This window comes from Puma concolor, chromosome E1, assembly GCF_028749965.1.
Source record: "Puma concolor isolate L17-30 chromosome E1, mPumCon1.1.hap2, whole genome shotgun sequence".
Lineage (NCBI taxonomy): Eukaryota > Metazoa > Chordata > Mammalia > Carnivora > Felidae > Puma > Puma concolor.
In genome coordinates, this window is record NC_141680.1 from 13,936,655 (window position 1) to 13,963,821 (window position 27,167).

General features: G+C 44.7%; 1 protein-coding gene across 3 annotated transcripts in view; it reads left to right on the forward strand.

Moving 5' to 3' along the window:
• Window positions 1–27,167, forward strand: part of ITGAE (integrin subunit alpha E) — a 74,322-nt gene that overhangs the window by 12,166 nt on the left and 34,989 nt on the right. Inside the window, exons 2-8 of one of the 3 annotated variants that reach the window (XM_086686275.1) lie at window positions 13,436–13,556; window positions 23,404–23,495; window positions 24,776–24,858; window positions 25,257–25,374; window positions 25,595–25,726; window positions 26,140–26,255; window positions 26,898–27,049. In XM_086686275.1, the coding sequence (XP_086542401.1) occupies window positions 13,436–13,556; window positions 23,404–23,495; window positions 24,776–24,858; window positions 25,257–25,374; window positions 25,595–25,726; window positions 26,140–26,255; window positions 26,898–27,049 (814 nt within the window). Of the gene's footprint in view, window positions 1–13,435; window positions 13,557–23,403; window positions 23,496–24,775; window positions 24,859–25,256; window positions 25,375–25,594; window positions 25,727–26,139; window positions 26,256–26,897; window positions 27,050–27,167 lie in introns of those variants that run through there. The other 2 variants (XM_086686276.1, XM_086686277.1) reach the window with 2 other exon arrangements.

Here is a 27,167-nt window from a genome sequence, read left to right on the forward strand (position 1 = left end):
GTGACAAGGAGATGCAGCGAAGGTGGGAGGGACCCCTTAGACTATGACTCCAGGTCCAGGGCCTTGAATGACTCCAGGCTGGGCCTCTCTAGGCTGAAGAGAATCCAGACTGTTCCTCGCCTGACCCTGACCTTCCACCCTTCCCAAGCCACCCACAGTGGTGTCCACTTCTCATCTGTGGGAGCAGATGAGATAATATCAGTTATCAAAGAGTTTTCTAGTCAGGAACAGATACACAGACACACTGTGATGCTGGAGCTACCCATACCCACACCCCTAGCCCCATCTCATCCTGCTACCATGCAGCCTGCTATCCCCAGGTTAGTTTTTACACTTGAGTCATTCTGTGACCCCAGCCACTTAACTTCTCTTCCCCAGGTCACCTTACAATGGTGAAGAAGGAGCCAGAAGTCTAGGGCCCGCTGTGCTGTCGCACCAACTTCAGGCTGAGGCCTGTGGCCCTGCTGGGCCCTTGTGGGGGGGTAGAAAGGTGTCAGTCCTGGTTCTGCCCCAGGAACACCCCTATATTTGTGTGCAATTATATAATGACAAACCTTGGTTGTTAGGGATGGGGGACCGTGGTGTCCAATGTGGCCCTGAGGATGGAGGAGGTCTTTGGCAAGTATAGAGTGCTGGAGTGAGGCGGGGGGTGTTTCTGCGTAGAAACAGTATGGACAAAGATGGGGAGTGTGAGGGGTCTGTTCAGGAAGATGCAGGGCAAGGCTTGAGTGAGAGCAGAAGGCTGTCTGCTCTGACATTGTCTATCCTGCACCCCCTACCCCCAGCCAGAACATGCTGAGCCCTGGGGGTGAGCGTGTACCAATCCCTGTCCTGGGTCCCCTGTGTGAAGAGAAAGTCGGCTGCACTCACACACAGAGAAACCTCTAGCCCCAGCCAGCAGATCCATTGAGGATTCCTTCAGGTCTCCCGCGTGGGGGATGGGTAAAGGGCATTGCAAGCAGAGGAAAAACATCTGCGAAGTGCGGTGTTTGTGGACAAGCCAGGTGTGGACTGTAGGCCACTTGGGAACCAGATGTCTCCAACGTTGGCTGGGAGGTCGGCTTATAGGGTATATATGGGGGGCATGTGGGGCAGTCAGGCTGGAGAGGTCCAGGGTGCTGGTGGGCAGTGTGGAGGGCCAGAGTACCAGGCTAAGGGAGCTTAGACCTCACCCAGAGGGGAACGGGAAGCCACAGCAGGTCTTGAGCAGGGTGGCAACAGTGAGACTTGCACGTTGGGAGGTGGAGTCCTGGAGAAAGGCGAGATGATGAGGCTCCTGTGTGAAAGACTGGTGTGGGTGGGTGGGTTGAAGGTGAGCTCCTCTGTGGGACAGGCACCTTGCAGGCGGCTCTGAGGCAAGAGCTTCCCCAAGGCCCTTCTGGGTGTTCTGAGTGGCGGGTCAGGACACCTGACTCTAGTCCCAGTTCTACAGCCAGCTCCTAGTATAAACTTGGGCAAACCATTCCCCCTGGGCCTGAGTTTGCTAAACAGAGACTAGTGCCGTGAGAATGTGTATTTAAAATGCCCAGTGTGTTGGGGGAAGATAGATGGTTGGGGGGGAAGCAATGCTGGCTGACAGGATGGAGGGAGGGTCTTATTCTGACTCAGCAGGCCTATGTGGCTAGAGACGGCTCAGGGGAGGCAGCCTTGTGGGTAGTGTGGTGACAGACACTGGTTTGGCTGGGATCTCATGTCTGACAGCACACAAGAGGGGCTTGAGATGGAGGATAAGGCTGTCAGAGGGAGCATGACAGGCCCTCCCTTGTGGCTTTACGCTGACGTCAGCGCCCACACTGGGCCTCCGGTGTGTCAGACACTGGGCAGGCATTGCCCTATTTGCTCTGCACAGCACAGCCCTCTATTACAGATGGGGAAGCAGGTGAGGTGACAAGCCCAAGGTCCTTAAGTAACTCGGTGGCAAAGCAAGATTTGAACCCAGGACCGTCTCCCTCTGGGACCCATGCTATTTTTTCTGTTTCAGTAGGAAAGGAAGCAGTTGCCCTATCTAGGGACAGCCCAAGCAAAAGTAAAATGCCAGGGGCCTGGAGGGAGTCTGCTCTAGCAAGGTGGCCTACGGCTGGCAGATCCTAGGCACCAGCCAGCTCTCAGGGTGGGTGCTGGTAACTGGGAAAGCTCAGTGAATATGGTGCTGCCCTCCACACACGTTCTCGTGCCACTGTGCCTGCGCAGGAGGTTCTCGCTGACCTCATTACCAACTATCTAACCCAGAGCTCTGCCCAGGCTCAGTGAGCTGCTGGCACAGCGTGCCCAGCTTCTGGGACCATTTGTGACCCTCTTGTCTGTTTACCAACCCCTCGGTGCCTCCAGCTTTTACTAAAGCCTTTGGAATTAGGCAGACCTGGGCCCTAGACACAAGTATTCAATCTGCTGATGGGCCACAAGCAAATCATTCAACTTCTCTGAGCCTCAGCACCCAGTGTGGTGCCTGGAAGGAATCAGGTGCTCCGGGAGGGTAGCTGTGATTGGTCTCCTCCCCTTTGCCACCCCTCAGGGTTCTTGCTCCACGATCCCTCAGTTGAGAACGGCAAAAATGGGGCCAGGGGTGGGGTGGGGAACAGGAATCTCTGACCTACTCTGACAGTTCCAGGACACCTCTTCTGGGCCCGGCCCTGTGCTGAACTGGGCTTTGTGGTTAGGGGGTTGTCATGGATGACTCAGATTAGGTCACATTTTGGGGGGAGACAGACTTAATCACAGATCACTCTGACCTAGACAGGATTTAGTCAGAGCCAGACAGAGACACTGCGGGATGTGGTGGGGGCTCAGAGACCAGTGAGTTACTCTGGCTGAGGATCTGGATTAGTGCCTGAGCAGGTCCCCAAAGACGGGACAGAGGTGAGAGCAAGGAAGACATGCGGGCAGAGGGAACTGCTTGTGCAAAGGCCCAGAGGTGGGAGGTATGGGGATGGTGTTCAGGGAGTGAGGTGTAGAGGAGCTTGAAGCGGCTGGAGAGCAGACCTGGCAGAAGGCACTGGGCTGGGCAGGGAGATGCCGCAGATGCCCAGGTGAGGAGACTGGACTTACCTCAGGGGTTTCAAACCATGTCTATCAGTTACACGGTAAAACGGGAAAGAAAGCCTCCTAATCACTCCTTGCAAGAAGAAGCTGCTCGTTCTTACTTTTTAATTCTCTCCTACTCAGTTTGCTTACCCTAACCTGCCTGACCAACAAACACAGGGCTTGGTGTAAAATGAGCCAAGGAGCCTGAGCCCAATCCTCCTGTATTCATGGAGAACAGTGCTCCCCATTCCCCACGTAGGGTCTTGATCTAGAACCCTTGAGGATCCATGGGTTGGCTACAGAGGTGCCTGTGAGCCCCGTTCACTCATCTAGCACGCACTAGGTGTAGGCCACCTACCAGGCCCTGGGATGACATGATGAACAAGGCTGACGCCCAGTCTTTGCCCTCAGGGGGGCTCACCGGTGGTGGGAGAAAGAGTCACAGGCAATAAATAAACAAGGAGATAAGCAGGAGAGTTTCAGTTTGTGATCGAAGGTTTGCAGGGGGTACAGAGGGCCCAGATAGGGGTCTGGAGGTCAGGAAGGCCTCTTGGAGGAGTTGAATGGTGAAGATGGCAAGGCAGGAGATCACCTCGGAGTAGAGCAGAGGTAAGACTTGGGCATAGATACAGTTGGGTGGGTGGGGAAGGCTCTGATGCTCTCATCCCATTCTCAAAGTGATCCATGGCCCCCAGACAGGGAACAGCTTGCGGTCTGGTCGTGTTTTATGCATTGTACTTTGGGTGATGGCAGGGAGGACACGAATAACAGCTGCGGGTAACTTGGGATGTAGGTTTGTTCATTCACTGCTGCTGCTGTTGTTTTTTTTTAACCCCACTCTGCCCCCATTCATTCAGTGGTCTCATGAAGAGAATCCTCAGGGAAATTTTTTGTTTTGTTTTTTTTCTGCTTCCCCGGGAGAAGTTTTTCCTCTGATTTTGTGGACACTGTGAATAGTATAGCTTATCATCTTCATCCTTACTTTGGCTTCAAGGAAGTTTATCCATTTATACAGGTTTTCAAGAAATCATTTTATGAGGCACCCACTGTGTACCTGTACTGTGTTCAGAGCCCAAAGTGGGGCTCACCACAGAAAGTGCTAGTACTTGCTGACGCACAGGTTAGCTGTTAGCCTCCTTCCTGGTTTAATTGTGCCCTTCCATGTTCACCCGCTTTTTCTGTCATTTTCCTTCCTTTTGCCTGCCTCCTTATTTTAAAATAAGTTTTATCTTTTTTTTTAAATTTTTTTTAACGTTTATTTATTTTTGAGACAGAGAGAGACAGAGCATGAACGGGGGAGGGTCAGAGAGAGGGAGACACAATCTGAAGCAGGCTTCAGGCTCTGAGCTGTCAGCACAGAGCCCGATGTGGGGCTCGAACCCACGAACCGTGAGATCATGACCTGAGCCGAAGTTGGACGCTTAACCGACTGAGCCACCCAGGCGCCCCAAAATAAGTTTTATCTTAATGCATTGTATACTTTTATGAGTTGCCACAAATCATTCTGGGCAAGGCCGAGGTATAAAGGGAACGAAATAAAGTACAGGTGGCTGCTTTGTGCGGGTTCAGGGAGAGGGCCTGGGAATTGAGAAATGAGAGCTCCAACACTGCCCTCTCACATTGTGCCACCGACTTGAGCCTCTGGAAGGTGACTTTTGAACAAAATTTGAAGCATGTACAAAAGCAGAGGAAATAACAGTCACAAACTCAATATACCATCGCCCAGATAGACCGTCACACTGGCTGCATTATTTCACTATCCCTTTTGGTTTCCTTTAAAGCTGTGCTGCTCAAACTTGGTGTTGTGACCAGCAGTCTGGCATCACGAGGATCTCATTAGACGAGGCTCTCAGTCCCACTCCTGATCCACTGAATCAGAACCTGTATTTTAATAAGAAACTTGGGTGATTCACTAGCACTTTAATGTTTCCGAAACATTATTTTAAGGCAAACCCAAAAAACCATTGTGTCGTTTCACCCCTAAGTACTTCAGTGCAGGTTTCTGAGCTGTGTGGTTATTTTCTCACATAGCCACAATGTTTTTTTAATCACCTAACAAAGTTAAAAATAATTTTGAGGTATTATCTAATGCCCAGTCCACATTCGAATCTTCCTGTCTCCGTTTATCTTTTTATTAACAATAAGTTTGTTCAAGTCAAGATCCAAACGAGGTCCACATTACATTTGGTTGTTGTGCCTCTCTTAGTCTAGAGTGGCCCCCTTGCCAATTTTTTGGTTTGTGTGTCTTTTTGAAGTTTTTCCTTTACTGCAGATCTTGGTCACTTTTCTTATAGAACAGCTTCATTCAGGGTTTGTGTGTTTCCTCCTTTTGGTGCAGTTTGTCATTCTATCCCCTGAATTTCCCAAAACCTGGATGTTGGTGGCAATGACTTCATTAAATTCAGGTTTAACTGTTTTGGCAAGCACACTCTAAAACTTTCGGGGGGTTGTGACATACTTCCTGGATTTATCTCACTCCCCCCTTTTTGTTTCTTTTGCTAAAGTATTTTAAATACTTGCTACTCAAAATGTGGTCTGAGGACCAGCAGCGTGGGCATCACTTGGGAGCTTGTTAGGAACACAGAGTCTAGGGCTCCTATAATCTTCCTGTGGTGTCACACTCAGAGGGACATATGTCTGAGGACCCAGTATTCCTGGGGACATTAAGATTGACTGGTGGGCTCAGGTGGTGTCAGTCTAATTGTAAAGTTTTCTACCAAACTTTCTTCTAGTAGTTTCATCCATTGATGGTCATGGCCTGAATTAATTATTGTATAATGGCTTGCCAAATTGTGTTTTTATGATTCTATTATTCTTCCCACATCAACTAGAACTATTTGGTGATCCTGAAATTCAATTTATATAGGAAAGACAAGAAAACTACTTAATATTTTCCTTTTAGTAAACAATTTTCAGAGTAGAGGGATGGTTGCCCTCATTACTTCCAATGCTAACCAATGCAGTTTTAAAATTTTTGTTTTTGTTTTTTTTTCCTCTCTCCGAAATATTATTATTAACGTATAGAATGTTTATATATTCAGTGTGTTTCAGAAACTTGCGATTATTTTTTTATGTAAACTTTTTTGAATTACACAATAAAATGGACAAATTCAGATTAGTGAATTTTCAAACTAAACCAAATCCATGCCACCAACACCCATTTCAAGAAACAGAGTATGAATAACAGCCCAGAAATACCCTTTATCACTCCCTCCAGTCATTCATTACCTTACCCCCAAGGGTAACACTCTCCTAACTTTCAATAGCATAGATTAGTTTGCCTGTTTTCAACTTTGTATAAGTGGAATTATACGATACGATCTGGTTTGTTCCTAGCCTTTCACCCAACACTGTGTTTTTTGAAATGCAGCCACCTTGTTGTAGGTTATTTTCACTGCTGTAGAGTATTCCATTGGTGACTATTCAGTTTATGCTCAACTTGAGTTGATGCTTCCAAATGGTTTCCTAAAGGGGTTGTACTGACTTCCATTCTTATCAGCAGAGTTCTAGTTGCTCCCAATCAGTGTCAACACTTGCTATTGGTTTTTTTGTTTTGGTTTGTTTTGTTTTTTTCATTTAACCATTCTGGTAGTTGTGTGGTGGTATTATATGGTGGTTCTAATTTGCCTTTCTCTGAAGTCTAATGAGTGCCTTTTCATTTGATTACTAGCCATTGGATAATCTCTTGTGAAACGTCTTTCTGTTAGCTTACATGCATTTTCCTTATTGATCTATAGGAATCTTATGCATATTCTGATAGTCTTTTGTCAGATATTTGTTTTGCAAATATCTCTTCTCACTCTGTCTTGCCTCTTTATTCCCTCAATGGTATCTTTTGATAAACAGAAGTTCTTAAGTTTAATGAAGATCTGTCTATCAGTTATTTCCTTTACATTAGTGTGGTTTGTGTCCTGTTGAAAAAAATATTTGTCTACCCCAGGGTCCTTCATTTTCCCTTAAAAACTTTATTGTTTCATTTTTCACATTTAGATATACAGTCTATCTAAATCCACATTTCAGCCCATCAAGAACTTTTGTGTGTGTGTGATCGTGTGAGAATAGTCAAGATTAATTTTTTTCAATATTGATATCCCAGTGACCCAGCATCTTTTATTTAAAAGATCATTCTTTCCTCTCTGTTCTTCACTGTCACTTTTGTCATAAAACAGGTGATCATATGTGTTTGTACTCTCTGTTCCACTGGTCTATCTGCCTGTCTGGTGCTAGTATAATTCTGTCTTGACTATAACTTTGTAATGTCTTGATGAATAATAGTGTAATGTTATCAAGTCCTACAAGTTTGTTATTCTCCCTTAAGAGTGCCAGACTATTCTTGCCTTGTGCAATTTCATATACATTTTTAATTGGCTTGTTAACACCCCCCCCTCCCCCCCCCAATAATTTGCTGAGATTTTGATTAGGATTCTATTGAAGCTATAGATCAATAGAGTGGTAGCTGACAACAATTATTGAGTCTTAACTTCATGAACATGATCTATTCCTCCATACATCTACATCTTTAATATCTCCTAATCTTTTATAGTTTTCAGCATGGAGGTTTTACATATCTTTAAGTAGACTTATTTTTAAGCATTTGATATTTCTATCTTTTGTTAATGACATCTTTAAAAATTGTTCACTATTTGATCATTGATAGTGTATAGAAGTACAGTGGTTCTTCATATATTGCCTCTGTATCCAGTAACCTTGCTAAAAAGGCTCTTGTTAATTCTCAGTGTTTGTAGATCTGTTGGATTTCTCAGTGTACTTAATAGTTTCACCTGCCAATAATGACAGTTTTATTTTTTCCTTTTTAATCTCTATGCTCCATTTTTCCCCCCTTTTCTCACTGCTCTAAGTCCTCCAGTAAAATGTTGAGTAAAAGTGGTGAGAGTAGTCATCCCTGTCTCAATCCTGATTTTAGGGAAAGATTTTAATAACACACCAATAAGAGTGATGTTTGCTGAGGGTTTTTTGTGGATATTCTTTTTTTTTACATTTTTTTTTTAACCTTTATTTATTTTTGAGACAGAGGGAGACAGAGCATGAATGGGGGAGGGTCAGAGAGAGGGAGACACAGAATCGGAAACAGGCTCCAGGCTCCGAGCCATCAGCCCAGAGCCCGACGCGGGGCTCGAACTCACGGACCGCGAGATCGTGACCTGGCTGAAGTCGGACGCTTAACCGACTGCGCCACCCAGGCGCCCCTCTTGTGGATATTCTTGATCAGATTATATAAATTCCTTCTATTCTGATTTACTATGATTTTTTTAAATCACAGAGCAGTACTGGATTTTATCAAATGCCTTTTTCTTGCTTCTATCATAATGATCATATGATTTTTTTCCTGTTAATGTGAAAAAGAAATAAATTATTATCAAATGTCAAACCACCCTTGCATTCCTGAAAAAACTCCACTTGGTTGTGATGTATTATGATTTTTATATGTCACCGGATTTAATTTGCTAATATTTTGTTTAGGATTCCTACATCTGTGTTCAAGAGAGATCATCAATTGTCCTTCCTTGTACGGCTCCTGTCAGACTTTTTCTGATTTTTGTTTGTTTGTTTTTTAAGTCTTTGCTCTTGTCAGGTTTTAATATCAATGTTAGGGCACCTGGGTGGCTCAGTCGGTTAAGCATCCGACTCTTGATTTTGGCTCAGGTCATGATCTCACAGTTTGTGGGATCGAGCCCCGTGTCAGGCTCTGCACTGAGAGTGCAGAGTCTGCTTGGGATTCTCTCTCTGTCCTCACTCAAAATAAATAAATAAATAAACGTTTAAAACATATATCAATGTTATTCTGGTCCTGTAAAATGATTGGAAAGTATTCCTTTAATTCTGTTCTTTGGAATAGTTTGTGTAAGTTTGGCATTTCTTCTCTAAATGTTTGGAAGAGTTCACAGTGAAGCTATCTGGGTTGGAATTCTTCCTAAGATTTTTAATAATGGGATTTACTTTTTTTGATACAAGATTATTCAGCTTGCATTTCTTTCATCAGTTGTGAAAAATCTTTATCTCAAGGAATTTGTCTATTTCAACAAAATTGTGAAGTATAGTGGCATAAAGTTGTGTATACTATCCTCATTATTTCTTAATGTCTTAGGATCTATTCTGATGGCTTCTTTTTCCTTCATGTTGGTAACTTGTGTGTTCTCTCTTTTTTTCTTGACAATGTTGCTAAGAGTTTATCAGTTTCATTAAGCTTTTTTAAAAGTAAACTTTTGCTTTGTTGATTTCTCTACTCTAAGTTAGTTTTCTATTTCATTGATACATACTCATATCTTTATTCCTGTACTTTCTTTGGGTTTGATTTACTATTCTTTTACCTTTTTGAGATGGAAGCTTAGATCATTGATTTTAGCTTTTTGTCTTTTTTAACATTGGCACTTAAGGCTGCACATTTCCTCTGAGCACTGCCTTAACTGTTTCCCACAAGTTTTGATTTGTCATATCTTAATTATCACTAAAAAATATCCATGGCCATTTCATTTTTGACTTATGCAGACGTGCATTGCTTGATTTCTGAGAAGTTCAAGTTATTATAGTTTTCTTTTTGTTATTGGCTTCTAGTTTAATTCCAGTGTAGTCAGAGTACCTATTCTGCATTACTTCAATGCATTGAAATTTATTGAGGCTTGCTTTTTGACCTTTCATATATATTTGATTTGGGTAAATGTTTCATGTGCATTTGAAAAAATGTTTCTTTTACCATTGTTAGGTATAGTGTTCTGTTAGTCAGTTGTGATATTCAGATCTTCTAGATCATTATTGATACTTTAATGTGCTTTTGTAGCTTGATGAAAGATTTGTTAAAGCATTAAAGTCTCCCATTTTGGTTGTGGACTTTTGTATTTTTAATTCAGTCAATTTTTAAAATATATTTTGAAGTGATGTTAATGGAGGCATATAGATTTTAAATTTATATCTTGGTGAATGAAGAACAGTATATTTATATGTATATATTTCCTTCTCTTCCTTACTTAAAAGTCCATTAACGTATCCTTTGCCTAATGATTTTTGTTTTTAACGTCTGTGCTGCTAAGTGAAAAGTCATTAATTGGAAAAACTATTTCCATCAATTTCATTGGAAAAACTGTGGTTCATTCCATCTAGCTCAATATACCCAAACAGTTTTTACTGATGGAAAAATTTATTAGCTGGCCGATAAAACAAGTTTATACCAAAAAAATTAATTTGAATATAAAATATAATTTACATATACAACTTACTGTAATAAAAGTTTACTGTCCTCATTAAGAGAGGAAATGAAGACTTAATGATGAGTAGTGGAGGATAATTGTGAGGGAGTCATTATTGAGAAGGTACATTTCTCATTCACCGTTTCTTCACTGTTTCTTCAGTCTTTTGGGTACTCGTGGTTATCTTGCATTCAAACTACCTTTAAAAATAAAGTTATAGCACATTGGGGCACCTGGGTGGCTCAGTCGGTTAAGCATCCAACTTCGGCTTAGGTCATGATCTCGTGGTTCACGAGTTCAAGCCCAACATCGGGGTCTGTGCTGACAGCTCTGAGCCTGGAACCTGCTTTGGATTCTGTGTCTCCCTCTCTCTCTGACCCTTCCCTACTCACGCTCTGTCTCTCTCTCTGTCTCTGTCTCTCTCTCTCAAAAAGAAATAAACATTAAAAACATGTTTAAATATAGTTATAGCACAAAAAATACATTGAGGGAAAATAAATGCTAAACCTGCAAGCACTTCAAAATACATGGCATAGTTTGTACATTTTAACAGACTGCAGATCACAGAAGCTACTACCCCTTCAGCCGTCTCAGTTGGCTTGTACATGCTAAACAAGACATTTTGAATTTATCCAAGCAAGATGAGCAGTTCACATTTGTTTCCTATGAATTGTGGGGCTAAAAACTGCTTTACTAAGTAAATTAGTGAGTATGTTTTTGCATGAATGTGTGATGTCAGAACATCATTCTTATGGCATGTTTATGTGGTATATTTAGGAACGAAAAAGTCATTATACCATCATTAAAAAAGAGTGTTTTCCAAAAAGCTTTTTTTCCCCCAAAACGTTGTTCATTGAACAGTAATTGAACAGATAAGTTCTGTACACTCAACTTCACCTTGCCCTTTTTCTCTGTAAATATACATTAGAGTTTTTACGGTGGAGTATCATAGTCAGGACATACTTTTAAAATTCTCTCTGGCAGTTGATATGGGGAGGTTGTATCCAGAGGGACAAGACTTGGAAAAGAAAGGTCAGGAGACTAATGAACATATCCAAGCGGGAGACAATGTGGTCAGTAGGGCAGAACTGAGTCCCAGCTGAGGCCCAAATGCATATGAGAATTCTGAGAATGATAAAGGTGATACTGCAGATCTGTGGGGATAAGACGAGCCATTCAAGGAAAAATGTTGAGACAATTTCAATTGTGGGGAGAAAGAGTAAAAGCTGGATCCCTCTTTCACTCTGTACACAAAAAATAGAGTGCAGATCAATCAAAGATTCAAGCGTAAGAAGTGAAACAAAACCCCCCAAAATACAGACAAAAACATGAGTGAACTTAAAAAAAATAATCTCTGAATGGGGAAGCATGACATAAAACTGAAGAGTCATAAGAGAAAAATAACTTGACTACGTATAAATTCTAGATGTGGGAAAAGATACCTACATCAAATAGCTAAGTGTGAAGTATTATCTTGAACACATTGGTAATTTTTTTTGATTCAAAACGCTCTTGCAAATTAATAAGAAAGCAATATTTCCTACAAATGGATAATGTATATGAATAGGCAGTAAACAACTTAAAATAAGAGACTCAACCTCATTCAGAACTAAAAATGATATTTTGGAACAAAATGATAAACTCTTTCAAAACAAGGATGGTCTGCACACACCTCAAGCAGTGCTGTGAGGAAACAGGCCTCCTCCTCTTCTGTTGTGGTATGGATTGGCACAACCTCTGAGGTTGGGGGCAATCTGTGAATATCAGTTTTTCCCCAAAACTTTTTAGTGAAAAATTTCAAGTATACAGAAAAGTTGAAATAATTGTACGGTGGAAAACTATATGCCACACTTAGATTTTACAGTTGTCAACATTTCGTTATATTTGCAACATCACACAGACACATATGTAAACATATATCTATATATCCATCTGCATATATCCATCTATCCATCCATCAAGCCACGTTACATTTTGATGCATTTCTTTCTTTTTTTTTTTTTCAACGTTTATTTATTTTTGGGACAGAGAGAGACAGAGCATGAACGGGGGAGGGGCAGAGAGAGAGGGAGACACAGAATCGGAAACTGGCTCCAGGCTCTGAGCCATCAGCCCAGAGCCTGACGCGGGGCTCGAACTCACGGACCACGAGATCGTGAGATCGTGACCTGGCTGAAGTCGGACGCTTAACCGACTGCGCCACCCAGGCGCCCCCATTTTGATGCATTCCAAAGTAAATTGCGGAGGTGGGTGCACTTCATCCCTAAATGCTTCAGCATACATATCAACCAGAGGTCAATGTTTGTTGCTCGTTCTTTTTTGAGGGAAAATTTATATTCGGTGAAAGTCACAAGTTTTAAGTTGACCATTCAGTGTGTTTTTGGCAAACGCACACACCTTTGTCATCCAAGTTCTTATCAAGACCTAGGGTGTTTCCATAAGCCTACAGAGTTTCTTCCTGTCCCTTCCCAGTTAAGCCACATCCCTTTACCCCCAGGAAATATTTTTTATTATAGATTAGCTTTGCTGGTTCTAGAACATCATGTAAATGGAATTAGACAGTACTCTTTTATGTAAAGCTTCTTTCAGTCAGCATAATGATTTTTGTGATTCACCCATCTTGTCGTGTGTGTCAATCGCTCATTTCTTTGTACTCCTGAGTAGTATTCCATTGTGTGACTCTACAAGTTAGCTTATCCCTTCCCCCGTTGATGGACATTTGGGTTGTTTCCACTTGGGAACTATTACAAGTAAAGCTTCTGTAAACATTCTTGTACATGTTTGAGGACATGTTTTCTCCTGGGTCATCTGATGGGGCCTCCTAGACAGAATGTATGTATATCCTAGCCCTAGGGCTCATAGTCTATTTGAACTTTGGTACAAGACACTGTCATGAGTATATGCTATCTGACAGGTACAGAAAGTGCACAGTGGGAGGTGTGAGAAGGTGGGAAGTACTTCTAGGAGAGAATCAGGGAAGGCTTGCTGGAGGAGGGGCCTTGGTGCTGACATAGTAAGAGGATCAGGAGCTCTGGGTCAGACATGCCTACACTCCTGTCCTATTCCCATAGGGAAAAGGTCCTGGGGAATCTCATTTTTCTCATCTGTAAAATGGGGATGATGACACCACCAGATGTGACAGAATGATGGGAGTCAAAGGGCCAGCCATGGCTTTAACAGGCATCTCTTAAATGTCCCTCTGTTCTCCACAGGCCTTGTTCCTCTGGTGGCCTTCAATGTGGATGTGGCCCGGACCTGGGTGACTCCTGAGGGAGGCGTACCCTATGTGCTCAACGCCCTTCTGCACCAAGACTCCAGCACCAACCGGACCTGGTGAGCAGGGCCCGGCAGATGGGAGGCATAATTGAGGGGGCCTCTGGGGAGCCTGAAAAAGCTGCCGAGGAGGCCTTGGCATCCCTCCCCCAGTTTGGGGACAACCTCCCTTCGCCTACAGAGGGTGTGCAGGAGAGAGGCTGTGAGCACCAGGCCAATCCTTGCCCTCTTCACTGCCGGGGGTGGGAGAATGACCTCAAAACTAGTTTAAAATAAAATTTCTTAAGGCTCTTTTATCTCTTACAGAAGTAACACATGCTCAGTATATAAACTTTGGACAGTGACAAAAATATCAAAGAAAAAATGGAAAATATGAGGCAGCAGGGAACATGGTTCAGGGGCAGGCTGTGAATCTCAGCCATGGGTCAGTGACAACTTTTCTCTGTATTTGTAGCAAGGTGCTCAACCCATAGCCTCAGTTTCTTATCTTTACGGGGGTAGAGATTTCTCTACCTTACAGGGTTGTTGCAAAGACTATTTGCATTAATGCACATAAAGGGTTTAGCACAGTTTCTGGCCGAAATCAAGCTCACTAAACATTGCTTTATGTTTCTTAAAATCTCATCTATACCCACCCAGTAGATAAGCCGCCAATTTTAAACGTGACAAAATTCTACTGGTGAGGATGTGGGGACGTGTGGGACTGTAAATTGATATAACCAACCTGGAGAATAGTTTTACCATATCTGGTAATGTTGAAGATGCCTTTGACCCGGCCTTTCCACTCACAGACACCAACCTTAAAGATACGAATGGGCACATGTAAAGGTATTTATCGTAGCATTTCTTGGAGTAGTGAAAGACTGGAAACGTTCCTCATTAGGAAAATGGAAGAAATAAGTTATGAATCATATACAATGCAATATTAGACGTAGCTCAAATGAATGAAATGAGCATAGTGGTTGAATCAATCCTGAAACATAAGATAAAAAAAGGCAAGTTGTGGGATTATATATACCGTGGTCATTTAGTCAGCAAATATTCGTATGGAGCACCTGCTATGTGCCAAGCCCTCAAGAGGCCCTGAAGGCTCACAGCAGTGAGCAAAGTAGACAAAAATTCTTTGGCTCAGGGAAGGTAGACAATAAGCAAGCAAGCAAAATACGTGTCGTATCGGATGGTGATAGTGGTGAGATGGTAATGTAGAAGCATGTCTTTAGTTTTTTCCCTTATTGTCACCACAATGACCTTTAGAGCTGCTTTGTTTTGAAGCCAGGATCCAGTCAAGGTTCCCGTGTCACATACTGTTGTGTCTCTTTATTCTCTTTTAATCTAGGGCAATTTTTCCTTTCCTTTTTGTTCATGATGGTTATATGGCTTTCTCTGTGCTTGCTCTGTGACCCAGCCATGCTCATGCCCTGCCTCAGGCGAGTCCCTTCCCCCTCCCCTCTGCTTTGCTTCTAGTCATTGGTCAAGGGTTTCCTTCTTGCACAGCACACATGAACCTTGAGCCTCGCATCTAGATGGGCTTGGGGCAGAGCCAGATGAGGTGCTCAAGGTTTCTGGCTGAGCAGAGCTCCCCATCTTCCTGAGCTGAGCAGAGCAGAAGCTCTGTTTGGTGGAGCGTGGGTGGGCAGTAGCAACTCTTGAGGTAGCCTTATAGCCCTGGGACTTGGGCCACGACCCTGCCAGCCTAGCAGGCTTGGACCCCTTGCTGGACTGTAGTTTCCTCATTGTACAGCGAAGAGGCTGGTGACCATGTAAATGGTGAAGGCAGGGACACTTTGTTCGTTCATTCATTCATTCATTCAGCAAGTATTTATGGAGCATCTACTCAATGACAGGCCAAGTGTGAGGATAAGATAGTGAAACAGGCATAGTCCCTGCTCTCATGGAACTCCCTGGCTCCTGGAGGAGACAGACAAGGCAGGCAGTGACAAGGGGTGTGATGGCTGCTCTGGTGGAGATGTCCAGGACGCTTTGGAGACACAGAGGCAGGCGTACCCTTCAGCCACAGGGTGTGCATCAACACTGGGACCGAGGGGATGAGTAGGAATTAGTGTGAGAAGGCAGGGGAGGGGGATATCCCAACTGACAGCAGTGTGGCCGGAAGCCTGGAAATTAGCCTGAGCAAAGTCAAGGAACAGAAAATGGCAGGTGGTTGAAGCTGAGTGTAATGAGCATTAGGTTGGGAGAAGTGGGTAGTGCCTTGTTACCTGGGCATCAAGGGTTTGAGGAGCCAGAAAGCTTTGAAGCAGGGAGGGGAGGTGAGAAGGTTGTTAGCAAGTTTTTGGCTGCAGGGAGATGAATTAAAGGTTGCTGTTTGTTGTCTTTTGTTTTGGTAAAATTTTATGGACATTTGCCACACAGAAAAATGCACCCATCGTAAGCCTGTAGCCCAGTGAATGTTGGCAAAGTGAACCACCTATGTAAGTAGCACCCAGATGAAGAAGCAGAACATTACCAGCCTCACCTAAGCCCTCTCTAGACTGGTGCTCCCTTCCAGGCACATCCCCTGCCAAGAGCTAACCAGTGCTCTGACCTCCATCTCCCTGGATTAGTTTTGCCTGTTCTTGAACTTATAAACGAGGTGTGCCGTATGTGGTCTCTTATGTCAGGCTCCTCTCCCTCAATATACAGTCTGTGAATTTTGAATGTGGTATTGCCTGAGACAGTGATACTTATTCTCATTGGTAGAGTTTTCCATCATGTGAACGGTGCTGATGATGAGCGTTTGGCCAGTTTCCTTGGACAAATTTTGCTGCTGTGCACTTTCTTTCAAGAGGCAGGTGTACTTCCTTTTATCAGGCATTATACGCAGTGGGCCAACATTCAGTTTTGCGAACTTGCAGTGCACGAGCGTTCTGGTTGCTCCATATGTTCGTGAAGGTCAGGAGTCAGTCCCAGTTATCTGTGACCATCTTTTGCCCATTCCCCTCCCACCAGTACCTCAGCAGGGCCCTGCCTCTTAGAAGCCAATCTGAGAGGACATGGTGGATGAGAGGAGCTTGAAGCTCCTGGAGCAGAAGGCTCTGAGTCCACCCCGGGGTTGCAGGAAGAGCCCAGTTGGGTTCATGAAAACCTCCCTGAATACCTGCTGAAGAGAGGGCTCATGGGAGGATGTGGTGGGAGGCACTTCTTGGTTCCTGCCACAAATGGTGAAGCCTAAGACCACGGGCTTGTGCAGGGCAGGAAATGCACTGCTGGCTGCCCCAGGGCCACAGAAAGCAGCCAGAAAGCCCTGTGAGAGGGTGGCATGTACCTCTCACTCCCTTGTCCTGTTTCTCCTTAAAATATAACAGCCAGGGCTCATCGCATCATGGGTTTGGTTGCTGTAGGGTGAGATGAATGGAACATAAAGAAGGCCTTCCACACCTGAAAATAATATAACATTGTATGTTAATTGTACTTCAATAAAAATGCAAATAAAACCATAAAAAGCAAACTAAAAAAAAAAAAAAAACAAACCATGATAAAACTTGGAAAAAAAAAAAAAAAAAGAAGGCCTTCCCCTGCGAGGTATGGGAATAGACTCTGAACAGGTTGGAGGCGGGTCAAGGCGGGAAATGGACTGCTTCCAGCCCAGCATATAATAGGGTCCCTGAGGCTGTGAGCTGATGATAGTTTGATTATTGTTTAGTTAGTCAATCATTCAGTCAACAAACCTGGAGATCAAGAGACTACCCACCATGGAGGGGGGGGCGGGGATTAAATGGGAGACAACAGAGGCAGCTCATACTGGGCCCCAGGCCACAGCACTTCATGACTGTGACATGAATGGCAACCTTGCACAGCCCGGACAGCTGCATATGGTAGTCGCTTGGGAACTCACAGTCTAGGTGAATATGGAAGTGGGTTCCAGTAGTCAAGGCTACCTGGAGGGCTTGGAGGGGGTCAAGTTGCTCCTTTTGGGAAGACTTCCTAAGGAGCTGGTGTTTAGAATGATTTTGGCAGGAAAAGGAGGTGGGAAGGAATTATAGGCAAAGGAAATAGCTTGGGTAACAGCATGAAGGAGGAAGGAGAGCTGAAGCTATTCCAGGCCTGGACTTACCCCACCAAAACATGATCTGGGGTGGAGACTAGTTCTGAGCCCATCTTTGTTGGAGACAAGGGATGAGGTGTTGGATGGAGGGCTGTGGCTCAGGCTGGGGAAGGGTCTGGAGCAGAGACAGGGTTGCTGAGCAGGTGACCTATTTTGGGAGCTCAGCTGCAGAGCCCACAGAGCTCATTTACACCTGCCCTCCGCTCTTCAGCCCTGGCCCACATTAGCCCCCTTACCTGCTGCCTGGGCTGTCATTCAGTCTTCATTTAACCGTATTTACCGAGCCCTAGCTCTGTGCCAGGCATTCTTCCATGCCCTGGAAATACCATGGTGAACAAGGTAGACATGATCCTCGAGGAACTTACAGTCTAGTGGGGGAGACAGATAACAAGCACACAAGCAAGGAAAGAGGATATTATCAGACATGATGACAAGTTCTGAAAAGGAAATAAAACAGGGTGACATGAAACAGTAGCTATGTTGTGAGGTGGGGCTGGCTGGAGACAGCATTTATCAGGAAGTGACAGTTAAGCAGAGCCAGGGGATGAAAGTGACCCAGCCTTGGGGAGTGAAAGGCAGGGTTTCCAGGCAAAGGACACAGCAAGGCAGAGGGCTTGAGGTAGGAAAGAACTGGGGCTGTGAAGGAACAGAAACCATCTGGAGCTGGAGCTTGGAGAGCAAAGGAGACGGGAGGGGAGGTCTCAGAGCAGGGAGGGGTCAGACTGCAAGGCCCTGTGGGCTGTATCCAGGAGTATGGACTCTTTCTAAGCACATGGGAGGCTACTGAAGCAGGGGAGTGACAGGGTGTAAACTACAAGGGTAAGTTTCAAAAACAAATGCTACCAGTCAGCAGGCTATTACCATAGACCAGGCAACATGGTGGTGGCCAGGATGGTGATGGGAAATGGAGAGAAGAGATGCTCCATAGATAATAGTTTGGAGGAAGGATCCCCACAGGGTTTACTGATGGACTTGATGCAGGGATGAGTGAAAAGATGAAGCAAAGATGCCCTCAGGATTCAGGCTTTAGAATGTAGTGGTTGGTTTTACCATCCATCTATTAATAGCCTTGGGGAAGATGGAGAAACACAGGCTTGGGAGGACAAGACCCCAAGCTCAGTTTGAACATTCTAAAGTTTGAGATGCCTGTTAGACAGTGGGGGGTTGGTTATTGTGTTTGTTTCTTGTTGCTGCTGTAACAACTACAAAATTTATGGCTTAAAACAACACAAATATATTGTCTCACAGTTCTGGAGGTCAGAAATCCAAAATGGGTCTTAATGGGCTAAAATCAAGGTGTTAGCAGGGCTGTGTTTCTTCTGGTGGCTCAAGGGGAGAATCTGTTTCCTCACCGTTTTCAGTTTCTGGAGGCTACCTGCATTCTTTGGCTTTTGGCCTCTTCCTCCATCTTGAAAATCAGCAGTGTCGCATCTTCAGATCTTTCTCTGACTCTGACCCTCTTGCCTCCATCTTATAAGGACCCTTGTGATTACATGGGGTCTACCTGGATAATCCAGGATTATTTCCTTCATCTCAAGATCCTTAACTTAATTAAGTCTACAACATCCCTTTACCCATAAAAAGCACAGTCACAGGTTCTGGGGATTAGGACATGGACATCTGTGGTGGGGGCATTATTCTATTTCTTACAGCTATGCTGGTCTGACTTCTGGTGGAGGGATTCTTTGGCCACAGAAGTTCAGCATTTATAGGTGTATTGAAGCCATGGGATTGGAGGGGATCACTAGGGAGAATGTGCTGGCAAGGAAAACAAGGACCAAACCCCAAGGTTCCAACAACATTTAGAAGTTAGACAGTGAAGAAGCCAACAAGAGTCTCAGAAGGAGTATTAAGAGAGTTAGGGGAAAATCAAGAAGAAAGTGTTTCAAGGAGGAGATGGTCACATGTCCAGGGCTGCTGAAAGGTTGAAGAAGATGAGGACGGAAAGGTGTCCATTGGATTTGGCAAGGTGGAGACCACTGATGACCTTGACAAGAGCTTGTGGAATCAGCTTGGGGTGGGTTAAACGAGGGTTGGGGGCACAGGTATAGGCTTTATTATTATTATTATTATTATTATTATTAATCCATGGAGGTAAGTAAATGATCTATTTTATAATTACAATAGAGTGATGGGAAGCAAGGAAGTAGAGATGGTACCTCATTCCTGCCACCCGATTCACCATAGCTACATCTTGACCTTTTTGAAAGTACAGACTAATCCCCTTTGTCAAGTCCTCCATGACTCCCTTACTGCCCTCAGCACAAAGATCTTGGACGTAGTTCACTGTTACCAAGCCCAGCCTCAGGGCCACTTCCTCAATACCCCCTACTCAAAAGCCCTGTTTTGAGGTAAACCAGTTATCCCTGGGCAGCGTGGATAGGGAGATTGCTTAGGCTAACACTGGACTCTGCTGTCTCTCTGGGCTTGGGGTAAGGGGTAAAGTTTGCCATTGGAACTATTTCTGGAGGCTGCTTTAATGAGGCTGAGGTACTCACCCCTCAAACCTCCATTTCTTTCTTTTCTAAAAAAATTCAAGTTAGTTAACATACAGTGTAGTCTTGGCTTCAGGAGTGGAACCCAGTGATTCATCTTTTACATATGACACCCAGTGCTCATCCCCAAAAATGCCCTCCTTAATGCCCATCACCCATTTAACCCATACCCCCACCCACCTCCCCTCCAGCAGCCCTCAGTTCTCTGTATTTAAGAGTCTCTTATGGTGGAGTGTGTGGGTGGCTCAGTTGGTTAAGCGTCCCACTTTGGCTCATAGTTCATGGGTTTGAACCCCACATCGGGCTCTGTGCTCACAGCACAGAGCCTGGAGCCTGCTTCAAGTTCTGTGTCTCCCTCTCTCTCTGCCCCTCCCCTGCTCATGCATGCATGTGCTCTCGCTCTCTCTCAAAAATAAAGATTAAAAAAAATTTTTTTTAAGAAGAGTCTCTTATGGTCTGCCTCCCTCTCTGTTTTTTTTCTTATTTTTCCTTCCCTTCCCTTATGTTCATCTATTGAGTTTCTCAAATTCCAAATATGAGTGAAATCATATATCTGTCTTTCTCTGACTGACTTATTTCACTAGCATAATACCTTCTAGTTCCATTCACGTTGTTGCAAATGGCAAGATTTCATTCTTTATGATCACTGAGAAGTATTCTGTTATATATATATATGTATATATGTATATATATGTATATATATATACACACTATGTCTTCTTACTCCAATCATCAGTCAGTGGACATTTGGGCTCTTTCCACAACTTGATTATGGTTGATAGTGCTGCTATAAACATTGGGGTGCATGTGCCCCTTCAAATCAGCATTTTTGTATCCTTTGGATAAATACCTAGTAGTGCAATTGCTGGGTCGTGGGGTAGCTCTATTTTTAACTTTTTGAGGAACCTCTATACTGTTTTCCACAGTGGCTGCACCAGTTTGCATTCCCACCAAAGTGTAAAAGGGTTCCCCTTTCTTGGCATCCTCACCAATATCTGTTGTTTCCCGAGTTGTTCATTTTAGCCATTCTGACAGGTGTGAAGCGAGATCTCATTGTGGTTTTGATTTGTATTTCCCTGATGATGAGTGATGTTGAGCATCTTTTCGTGTGTCTGTGAGCCATGTAGATGTCTTCTTTGGAAAAGTGTCTATTGATGTCTCTTGCCCATTTCTTCACTGGATTATTTATTTTTTGGGTGTTGAGTTTGGTAAGTTCCTTATAGATTTTGGATACTAACCCTTTAATCTGATATGTAATTTGCAAATATCTTCTCTCATTCTATTGGTTGCCTTTTATTTCATTGATTGTCACCTTTGCTGTGCAGAAGCTTTTTATCTTGATGATGTTCCAATAGTTCACTTTTGCTTTTATTTCCCTTGCCTCCAGAGATATGTCAAGTAGGAAGTCACTGCAGCTGAGATCAAAGAGGTTTTTGCTTGTTTTCTCTTGTAGGATTTTGATGGTTTCCTGTCTCACATTTAGGTCTTTTATTCATTTTGATTTATTGTTGTGTATGGTGAAAATGGTCCAGGTTCATTCTTCTGCATGTCACTGTCCAGTTTTCCCAGCACCATTTGCTGAAGAGACTGCTTTTTTTCATTGGATACTCTTTCTTGCTTTGTCAAAGATTAGTTAGCCATATATTTGTGGGTCAATCTCTGGGTCTTCTATTCTGTTCCATTGATCTATGTATCTGTTTTTGTGCCAGTACCATACTGTCTTGATGATTATAGCTTTCTAATGTAGCTAAAAAGTCCAGACTTGTGATGCTTCCAGCTTTGGTTTTCTTTTTCAACATTACGTGGCTATTCTGGGTCTTTTCTCATTCCACACAAATTTTGGGATTGTTTGTTCTAGCTCTGTGAAGAATGTTGGTATTATTTTGATAGGGATTGCATTGAATGTGTGGATTTCCTTGGGTAATATTGACATTTTAACAATATTTGTTCTTCCAATCCATGAGCACAGAATGTTTTTCCATTTCTTTGTGTTTTCTTTACTTTCTTTTATAAGTATTCTGTAGTTTTCAATGTATAGATCTTTTACCTCTTTGGTTAGGCTTATTCTTAGGTATCTTATGGTTTTTGGTGCAATTGTAAATGAGATCAGTTCCTTGATATCTCTTTCTGCTACTTCATTATTGGTGTAAAGAAATGCAACTAATTTCTGTATATCGTTTTTATATCCTGCGACATTGCTGAATTCATGTATCAGCTATAGCAGTTTTTTGGTGGTCTTTCAGATTTCCCATGTAGAGTATCATGTCATCTGTGAAGAGTGAGAATTTGACTTATTCCTTGCCAATTTGGATGCCTTTTATTTCTTTTTGTTGTCTGATTGCTGAGGCTAGGACTTCCAATGCTTTATTGAACAACAGTAGTGAGAGTGGACATCCCTGTCATGTTCCTGACCTTAGGGGGAAAGCTCTCAGTTTTTTCCCATCAAGAATGATGTTATCTGTAGGCCTTTCATATATGGTTTTTATGATATTAAGGTATGTTCTTTCTGTCTCCACTTTCTTGAGGGTTTTTATCAAGAAAAGATGCTGTATTTTGTTATATCCTTTTTTTGCATCTATTGAAAGGATCATATGGTTCTTATCCTTTCTTTTATTAATGTGGTGTATCACATTGATCGATTTGTAAATATTGAATCAGCCCTGCAGCCCAGGAATAAATCCAACTTGATCATGGTGAATAATTCTTTTGATGTACTATTGAATTTGCTTTGCTAGTACACGGCTGAGAATTTTTTGCATCCAGGTTCATCAGGGATATTGGCCTGTAATTCTCCTTTTTAGTGGGGTCTTTGACTGGTTTGGGAATCAAGGCAATGCTGGCTTCATAGAATGAGTTTGGAATCAAACCTCCATTTCTGACTGACCCATTGCATAGCAGTGCCAGGATGCTCTTCTCAAGAAATACCATCACTGAGGCCAGGTGGGTCAGTTCCCCTGGTAGCCACTAGGAAGCCAGCAGTGCCCCTGACAGAACCAGCTGTTCTGTTGATGGCTTCCTAGCATCTACCCACCCCCTCCCCAAAAAGCAGAGAGTCTTTATTTACCATCAATACCACTCCCATTTCTGTCAGGGTAGGTCAGCAGGCAGAGAGCAGATGCATTTAACTATTTCTCCCCTGGAGCTATGTAAATGTAAATGCTGAGCAAATGCTTTTCACATAATGCAAAGTCTGCCATTTTGGGCTGGGACCCAAGTCTGGACCTCTTCCATTAGTTTTCCAGATAGGGAGCCTGTGAGTCTGGAGTGGGGCCTGGAGTGGGGCCTGGAGTGGGAAGACTGTGCCTGGGCAGGCAGAAAGGAGGAGGAAATCATTGGCCAGCTCAGCTTTGCTGTCTGCCTTCCTACTCAGGCTCCTGGTCACCAGTCCTCAAACCAACGGGACAGCAGGCCTCCTACATCGTTGTTCCCTCATCCAGGATGAGATTCTTTGCCAACCAGTAGGTAAGTCAACCACCACTCCAGGGAATGTTCCCTGGACCTCCTTTTGAGGAATCCCACTTATCTGGCCGAAACCATTTGAACCCAGATGGACTTAGTCCAGTCCCTCGACCCTAGATTCCACCACCACCCACAGTAGGCCTTCTATCCCAAAGCCCAATCCCATCCCAACCCAACCCAAATCCCCAGCCCACCTTTCCATATCTTGTCCTAACAAAAATGATACCTAAAATGTATCGAGTGCTACCTAAATGATACCTAAAATGTAGCAGAGTGCCTGGCACTCTGCTAAGTGCTTTGTTCACTTTTAATTCTCAAATTCACTCCCATTTTATAGAAAAGGAAGCTACAGTTCAGAGCAGTCCTTTAATTGCCAATACGACTAAGGGCATGCATCTAGTGTTGGCAGCACTACAGCTGGCAAACCCGACTCTATCTGATTCCAGAACCCAACATGTCCCAATTCATCACACCTCCATTTCATCTAACTTTACCCCTCCCGACCTGTGGCCATCCTAGCATCTAGCATGGGGATTGGCACTCAATAAATGCTGTTTGAATGAATGAATGAACAAGTGAATGGACCTAATTCACACATTAACCAACTCTACTCATTCCATCCAGTTCAACTCAAGGCCCACATTTGCTGATGAACCCTCAGCTGTGTATGGTAGGGTTCTTGTCTCTGTGAAAGGCATGGTGTTGATCAGCCTCAGTCTCTGCTTCAGAAGGGGATGCAGGCTGGCAGCATAAGCGGGTGATTCTATGGCTCAAAAATGAGTCTCCTGAGGCCCACCTTGTGGAGGGAGAGGAATGAGCTACACTTTCACCCTGGGGTCTTGGGGCATTAAGAGTCCCCAGAAATAGAACGTGGAGAGTGGAGAGTTCATCGGTCCATGTAGCCAGTTCTTTAGCATCTTTCACCCGTCCCCAGTGCTGCACACAACCACCGGCTAGTTCTTCTCTGCCCTCCTGCCCTTCCAAACTGGGATCCCCTGTAAGTAAAGTACCAGGTCTCAGTTATGTCTAGATCCCTATCACCATCTGCCATGAGGCTAGGCACAGAGCAGACATCACAGGGCATTTGTTGAATGAGTCAGTGAATAAGCCCAGGGAATTGGCCCTTTGCCTTGAACATGTCCAGGCCTGTCCTTGAAGGCCCCCCAACCAGCTTCTAGAGGCTGCTCTGAGTGGCCGATTGTTCTTTATGGGGCCCTGACCATCATGTGACCTCTGATGTTGGCTGTAGGGTTGCCTCCCAGCATCCTTCCCTCCTTACCTAGGCTTAACTGTTTCAGAGCATGCCCCCATCCCAAAGGGAAGGCACCCGGGAGTGACAGTTGTCCGGAACCACCACAGTGTTTTGGTGAGTATGCATGAGGCGGGATGATGGAGGGCTTCAGGGAAGGTGGAGCTTACCCTGTAGTTGACCGGTGTTGATAATACTCTGACTGGCATATTCTCAGGGCTGAGCCCAGCTGCCTCCCTGGTACCAACCCCAGGGCTAACCATGGCTCTGACCTGGGTACTCCATGACCCAGCACACTGACCTAAGTGCTTAACTTCAGCTTTGGCCCCAGCACTGACTCCTACCCCTGATGAGGGGTGAGCAAACTATTCCTGCATCTTCTACTTGGTTGTGGCACTTGATTCTGTAATGGAGGTGATGGATTCTGTAATGGGGGTGATGATGTGGCTGTGATTAGGGGGCCTGTGCTGGAGATGACCTAGGCTTTCCCCTTCTTCTCTCCCCCTCTCTCCTAGATCTGTATTCAAGTGATGTCCCGGAAGCCCCACAGCCTCAGCCCAGAACTCACAGGCACCTGCAGCCTATTAGCCAACAACTTCCAACCCCAGGCTCAGGTCTACTTCTCTGACCTTGGTAAGGGTTGGACACTGACTGACCTTAGATAGCTCTAAAGAGATCTCCTTGGGTCTCCAGGAAGAGGCGTGGCAGATGTTAGAGGGACACAGAAGCCCAGAGAGGGCAAGGCGAGCCTAAGCCCCTGTGAAGGAAATCAAAGCAGAGACCAGTGTGGGCCTGCCTGGAGGTGAACAAGGAGGCTATCTGACTCTGAGTTCTTCCGTATGTGTTTTTAAAGAAAATCTCCTTGATCCCAATGTACATGTGGATGCCAGAGACTGCTACCGGAACAAGAATGGCAGCCTAGAGAAGACAGCCAGGTGGCGCCGGGCTCTGAAGACACAAGAGGGGCAGGAGGATGAAGCAGCTGGTGAGAAGAGGCAGATCTGGGTTGTTCCCAGAGGCTGTCAGAGCTGACCCCTAGGCTGGTGACCTCCAGGGGTGAGGTGTGCCGAGGGCCGGAAGATGGGAAGCAGTGGCTGGATTCTATAGGCCTAGTTAGTCCCAGCTCTGCCCCCCCCTCCATATTACAGATGGAGAAACTGAGGCCCAAGGAGCAGGAGCTATGGGAGTGACTCACTCAGCAGGTCAGAGCCTGAGTAGGCCATGGCTATCTATGCCTCCGAGACAAAGGCTTCACTCTTGGGGACTTTACCAGCTTCCTCCCTGAACTGAGCCCTCAGGGCTTGAATGGGGTGGGTGCCCTGCAGGGCAGCCACATGCTGCCCTCACTCCTGTGTCAAATTCCGTGTCCGCTCCTAACCTGCTCCCTGTTTTGGCCAGGCACTGAGATTGCCATCATCCTAGATGGCTCAGGAAGCATTGATCCCCCAGACTTCCAGAAAGCCAAAGACTTCATCTCCAACATGATGAAGAACTTCTATGCCAAGTGCTTTGAGGTGGGCTTCCCTAAGAGCTAGACTCACACAGTCTATTAGTTCTCTATTGCCATGAACAAACTACCTCAAAACAACAACCATTTATTTGCTCACAGTTCTGTGGGTCAGCTATTTGGGCTGGATTCAGCTGGGTGGTCCTTCTGCTGGCCTTGCCTGGAGTTACTCCTGCAGCTGCAGACATCCTGTTGTTTGACTGGATGGCCTAAGATGGCCTTACCTGTCTGGGCCTTGTGCCTCCAGCAGGCCAGCTTAACGTTTTCATGGCTGCAGTGTTCCAAGAGGGCAAGAACCAGCGCATGCATGTACTTTTCGAGTTTCTGACTGTATCGCATTTGCTCATGTTCCATTGACCAAAGCTAGTCACATGACCAACCCCATAGTCAATATGTGGGAGGGGGACTACACAAAGACATGGTTTCAGGGGCAAGTCTATGATTCACTGTGATCCAGTACTATTATACCTTCCTCCACCTCTCCTTGCTTAGAGATTTCCCTCTGCCTTAACATCTCCTCCTGCCTGGAGGCAAGGAGAAATGAGTGGATTCTTCCACTGCTTCCAGGAGGAACCGTGTAGGGGGCAGGGGCGGCTTTGGGCATGGCGACTCTGCCAACCTCCTCCCCACCTCGGCTCCTCCTCTATAGTGCAACTTTGCCCTTGTGCAATATGGGGAAGTGATACAGACTGAGTTTGATCTTCGGGACAGCCAGGATGCACTGGCCTCCCTCGCCAGAGTCCAGAATATCACTCAAGTGAAGAATGTCACCAAGACTGCTTCTGCCATACAGCATGTCCTGTAAGTATGAGGGCAGTGGGAATTACCTGAGCACCTACTGGGTGCCAGCTCACAGCCCTGCCCAGAGGTTCTGAGGCATCATGCCTGGAGAGATGGCTGGATGGAGCTGTGAAGAGGA